A 6,000-nucleotide genomic window follows, 5' to 3' on the forward strand; every position below is an offset into this window, starting at 1 on the left:
CCATGAGCCATTAACTATCTGTCTTATCCCTGTCAATGACATGGAGGCTCTAATAAAGTAAAATCCACGACAGCTTATTTTTCAGCTCAGGCGTCGGCTCATGCAAACTTGGACTGCCTTTGAGAGTTTGCCTGTACATACGTACTTCATCTTTTTTTGTGTGTGCCGAACATGGGCTGAACTCTTTCAGCTTAACTTTCGTCATGAAAACAATTTCACGGAAGAGTTTTATTTTTGCACAATGTGAAATTAATAGTGGCACAAGGTTACTTGAACATAGTAGTAAAAGGGATCAAGTGAACTTATTTGTTGTACATGTATGGAATAAAATTCTGAACGTCGAACGTAATAAGGGAATAGTAACTCATTGGCATCCATCCAAGCTCAGCCATACGGCTACAAAGGAAAGCTTTCTTTTGTAACCGTATGGGCTGCGTGCGCTCGGGTGGATGCCGTTTGACCGATGTCTAACAAATAGCCACACTCACATGAACATCTGAAATGTGTCCCTGTTAGGTCTCCAAGCAGAAAATTCACCGTACTGACCGCCTGCGAGTCTTACTCTTCGTTCGCAGTCCAAGTAAGCGCGATCCTGTACGAACCTTATATTTGCTACTGAGATTTGAAGCCCATGAACTGAGAAAATTGAAACGCCTGGGCGTTGCAGATACACTGCACTAGCAGCAGGAAGGATGTAAGCATAGAGAAGGAGTGACAACAACTGAACTAATCAAAAATAGTTTCATGCCTTTTAATATTGGAAGCGTTTTTCTTACTCTGCTGCGTCAGAAAAAAGATGGCGCCAACCTTTAGTTTATGTAATTTGCTTCACTCGATTTATTTTCGCATAATAATATACTTAAAGTGCGCTCTCTCGTGAAGTGAGGACGTCTACTATTACAGTCCACGTGAAAAGAACAAGGACTGGCGCCAGTCGATGCTTTCACTGCTTTGGGCTGCTTACCCTCTTTAATGCAGTCGCAGAACATTTGAGGTCTGAGCAGCCATTGAGAGAGATTAGTTTTTATACTCAAATACGGATTTGCTTCCGCTAGGTACCTGCGTTGGCTGAGGCCTTATCTGCATAAATGAACGCCTTGGAGCTTTATTTTCTTAAGCCCTACCTTGATTGAGAACCAAAACAAGACTATAGGCTGCCGAAAGAAGCGGGAAGGTTGATGCCACTCATCGCCACGGTTGCCGTCGAGGAAAACGAACACGCCTATTTCATCATCCTTGCGCCTATATAAATCGATATGGTACTTTTTTTCCTCGTCCCGCTAAGCAACTAGATCACCGAGCATGTCTTTTCTTGTTTCTGTTTATTTCTTGCCTCTAAACATTCAGTTTGTGTTTGGTAGGGCAACTATTCAACAACTACAATGCATAACACTACTTCATGCTTTGAAAGGGCTAATCGAGGTGCTCTTGCAATCTGACAAGGTCTAAAACTAGGTGGAGCTTCTGCCGTGCTAGAAGGGCAGGCAAGGCTTATTTTTCTTGGTTCGGCGTATGCTTAGCCGAGAGGCGCTTAAAGCACATACAATGATTATTCGAACCACATGTGGAATGTTCGACAAGCAGCGTACGTCGTAGAGTCCTTCGCACGTCAAGCATAAAAATTTACACTAGTTCGGCCAACCTGCACAGGATACATTTATCGCCGATAGTGTTTGTATGAATACAGACAGAAAAAGATAAAATTAGTAATGACAAACATTTTGAGCAATTAAGCACTGAAGCTCTTACCAGAAGTCACTGAGTTCACTTGCGCACGTGAGCAGGAAGTATTAAATTTCTATTGCGAAATGAATCGAGAATAATAATGAACCAAAATTCACACGCGTATCTTTCTCGTGCAGGCGGCTTTACGTATCTGATGCACCAGGCTAATAACAACTTAATCCACAACATTTCCTATTATCTTTTGCGACACCGGACAGGCATCACGCATAGACTGCATTACGTGTTCTTAGCTAATGATAGTTGCCGTTTTCCCTCTCATGAGCCTTCATGCATCATGTCGACACTTGAGGCCCGTATAACATTCTATATAGTGACGGCCAAGCAGTGCTCGTCACGACGGCCGAATAAGTTCTGTCGCCACATCATCCGGATCATGTCGTGAGACTAAAAGGGCAATTGGCTGCAGAAAATAGCACCGCACATGACAGTATGTCAAGGACGGTTCACTAACTACTTAGGAGCAGTTTGTCGAATCGACAGTCTCTATAAAATTTACCTGCGACAGCTTGTCGACAGAGACTTTGTGCCTGTTCTTATCCCCTTGCTTCATGATCGCAGTACCTACGCTCCCGCTTTACCGACTTGACAGCATAGCTGTACGGTAGTTTCTAAGAGAACGTTACGTTAATTACTCTGCAGAACCCGGATCTTTTTAAACACGTGCGCAATACAAAATGGCGGATTTATTCATATCTCCGCCGGAAAATCACCGTTAAAATTACTTCTGATGCTGTACCAAAGAAAGTAAGTTGGCTCCAACAAAAACTAGGTAAAATTGGAGTGACGGCCACGGCACCGGAAAGTACGCATTGAAGTTCGCGTATTGGATTCACAGTGCAACTTAAATAGAATAGAAGATAGACGGACAGGCGCGCATGAATCGTTGTCCGGTTCCAGTATGTTTGCGCGTAAACCCTCCTGCCCCCTTTTGATTCTGTTGTGTTAGGAGTTAAAGAGCCCAATAACTGTTGGTGCAACAAACGCGCAGATCATTAGCTTTTTCTTGCAAAACACCTGGCGTGTGTTGTGTAATGCAGTGCGAGGCGCATGAAAAACTAACGGGAAAAAAACGAAGGTATGGCGTATGTAAAAAAAAAAAATGCCCCGAAACTTCTTACCGTGCCGTGTAAAGAGGTGGGCAGGCGAGAAGCCAGACCTCTTTTTTCTTTTTATGGCTCATTTCACACGGTTACAAGAATACACTATTCAAACATGTCGCCCATTGTCTCCATCACTACATGTGCCACGGAATGTTTCAGGCACTGGTTATTATGCAGAGGATAAAAGCATGGCAGAATATTCTGCTACGAACGAATACTATTTGCGTCTTAGATAAAAGAGAATTTACAAGAAACCACCTGAAAAAGTCAGCATGCAGCGAGGATAGAGAAAAATACCTGATACAGTTAGCTGGCTTTGTAACTAATGTTTTTAACAGAGTATATTGATTGCCCAGTTGGTCAGGCATTATGCTCAACGAAAAAAAGCGTTTCAACAGGACAAAGTAGCCCCACTCCTGCCCTCGCCTTTCTTTGTCCTGTCGAAATAACGCTACCTTTTTCGTTCAGCATAGTTTCTAACTATTAAAAAGCATCAGCAGTGCCGAGACCTACTAGCATAGTCATGTACCGGTTCACCGTATGCCTTCGGCATACCCGCAGTTCCAGGCGTGCGGCCAGGTGAGGTGCGCGTACTTGCGACTACGCGTGCGTGGGAGACATCTGGTAATCCAGTATATGTCTACGCTACAACATCTCCGCAATGCTAAAGGTTTCTGATAGGTGTTACAGTGCGCATCAGAAAGCAAAGCCGGAGAAAGTTTGCATACAGGCACCCGAGGGTGCTTGCACAAACACTCCCCTGACTTCGTCTGGTTTGAGCGAGAGTATCTGCACAAAAAAAAAAAAAAATACGTAACATAGGTACAAATTAAACAAAATGGTAATTTAAATGTGGGTTGATTTAAGCCTCATAAATGAAGAGTGCAGCAACGTGTAGACCGAATCAGTATTGCCATGGGATTTATCCGCTGACCATGCGTGCTCACAGCAGGGGCAGCGAAATATCACCACATGTCTTGTGGGGAACACCAGTACGGCGGCAACAGCCTATTCCCGTGGCCTGTTCCCTACCCTGTGAAAGCAGTGTTTTTTTATCGTTGGTTCGTTGGTTTGTGGGTTGTGGGCGTAACAGACTAAACTCAGAAACTGCCACTTACTCAAGAGAGCCCAAGGTGACTTGCTTCGTAGTCCAAGCATCACCTTGAGCAGAGCACCGGAGCAGTCTTCGGTGATGTTTTCGTCCGAGAGGATGAGAGATGCGAACGGTCCCATCCGCTTGGATATGTCTTTCACGAAACCGTCGATGGCTTCCTCGAAGTCCAGCGTCGTGGACTCCGGCGTATCGGTGAACCCGAGTGCTGTCGTCTCGGTCGTTGACTCCGTCGTCGACTCCGTGGTCCATTCTGTGGTGGTGCTCTCAGTCTCTGTGGTGGTCTCTGTGGTCATCGGCGTTAGTGTGGTGCTGCCGCCCTCGACAGCCTCCGTGAGGCCATCTTCGGCGCACAGGAGCGGCACGAACGCGAGCAGCACCAGTAACAACCTCATGGTTCATAGGCGCGCCCGGTCATTGCTAGAGCCTTTTATTGGCGCCCTATCGTGCCGATCACGGCTTTTGCATCTCCGGAAAAATCGCTCTCTCCGCAACCGATCTGCCACGGTCATCAAGGCGAAAGAAGAAGCGCGATAGCGATCGCAGGCAAGGAGACACCGATAAACGTAATACCAACACAAAGGTCACCAACCGGTTTACCAGCCGGCGCCTTGACCCCGGCTGACGTCATAACGTTTCAAGGGCGTGCGGAGCAGCGCGCCGCCCCTGCAGTGCTCTGACCACGAAACAAGCGTCACGCGTCCGAGAGTGGCCGGCACACCCGGGCTGCCCATGCGGCGGCCGAAGGGAAGGGGTATGCGCCGAGGGCCACGTGCGACGCCGCCGACGCTGGACCCCTCGTTTCCCCGATACGGCGACATACGGCGTGGCTCGGTGAATCGCCGGGAGACGCCGAGCGAAAAGCCCGCGGAAGGGCCCTCCGCGATGGAGTATCCGCCTTTCTAGCCTTGTTTATTAGAAGTGAGCGCAACCGCCCCTTTTCTAAGTGAAGACTGCTCGCACTCTCATGAAATGCTGGAACTTTTCCGTGTGCGGTACATACTAGTCGTAAAATAATCCAGTCGGCTCATTCGTCATAAATAGAAACAACTACGTTAGCGCGCAGAAAACACGAAACACTTCATTCGAGCTGCACAATGTCATGTCCTCTTGCGCAACTTGCGTCGTCTGGCCAGGTGCGAAGGTGGAAACAAAAGAACAACATGACAGAAAACCGGCACCCTCTCTGCGGCAGCCCTGAGTCGACCACCATCAGAGTGCAATCAGTTCGCCGAACAAGCTGCGCGTCAAAGGAAAGATAATATCCTACCCGTGGGCGCCGCACATAGCGGCGCTGACGTCAGTACCCATAAACACCCTCCATAGTTCTATGACATGCGGTTCGGTCAGTTTATTTCATTCGCGTCATAGCACCGAGGCACTGACTTTATGGGCCGCGTCTCCTTCCCTTCAGCTGAACGGGATAACCGCTGATTGAGGCTCAGCTCATGCAGCTTTAAACCTCGCCTCTCGTTCACATTGTGTGCTTTACCTAAATCGTGCTTCTTTGCAAGAGTGAGCTTTTGCAAGAGTGAGCAGACCGGCTGGTTGGTAATACATCGTGAATGCACAGCGCAGAGAACAAGGACAAAGAGTACACAAAAGGTACGCGACATAAACAGACGCCGACTACCAAGTGAACTTTATTTCGGAGCAGAAGCATATATATATATATATATATATATATATATATATATATATATATATATATATATATATATATATATATATATATATAGTGAAAAAACAGGCGGTGCATCCAGAGAAGGCTGCTCAGACGCCTGGTTTAAGTTGTCGCGTCAGTAAATTATACTTGAGGTTAAAAGGAATTCGAGCCGTAAGTGCAAAGGGCCATCATGAATGCAGTAAAACCAGTAAAATCGGAAAGTAGGGCGCAAATGCGGCCAATGGGCGGGCTAAAAATGAATAAAAATAATAATTAAATACTTCTTATGAGGAGTAGAATGCGAGCTAACGCGCTGTTTGGTACTGTAACATTGTTACACAGAGCAAGGCTCAAGACACAAGGATGCTTGCTACTCT

General features: G+C 46.6%; 1 protein-coding gene across 1 annotated transcript in view; it reads right to left on the reverse strand.

Annotated features, from left to right (window-relative positions):
- LOC144115641 (nose resistant to fluoxetine protein 6-like) overlaps positions 1–4,370 on the reverse strand; it is a 41,309-nt gene extending 36,939 nt beyond the window's left edge. The window contains exon 1 of the mRNA XM_077650076.1: positions 3,965–4,370. Within this exon, the coding sequence (XP_077506202.1) occupies positions 3,965–4,352 (388 nt within the window). The 5' untranslated portion in view covers positions 4,353–4,370. The remainder of the gene's footprint in view (positions 1–3,964) is intronic.
- Positions 4,371–6,000: the final 1,630 nt, after the last annotated feature.

The sequence above is a fragment of the Amblyomma americanum genome, chromosome 1 (assembly GCF_052857255.1).
Source record: "Amblyomma americanum isolate KBUSLIRL-KWMA chromosome 1, ASM5285725v1, whole genome shotgun sequence".
Classification (NCBI taxonomy): Eukaryota; Metazoa; Arthropoda; class Arachnida; order Ixodida; family Ixodidae; genus Amblyomma; species Amblyomma americanum.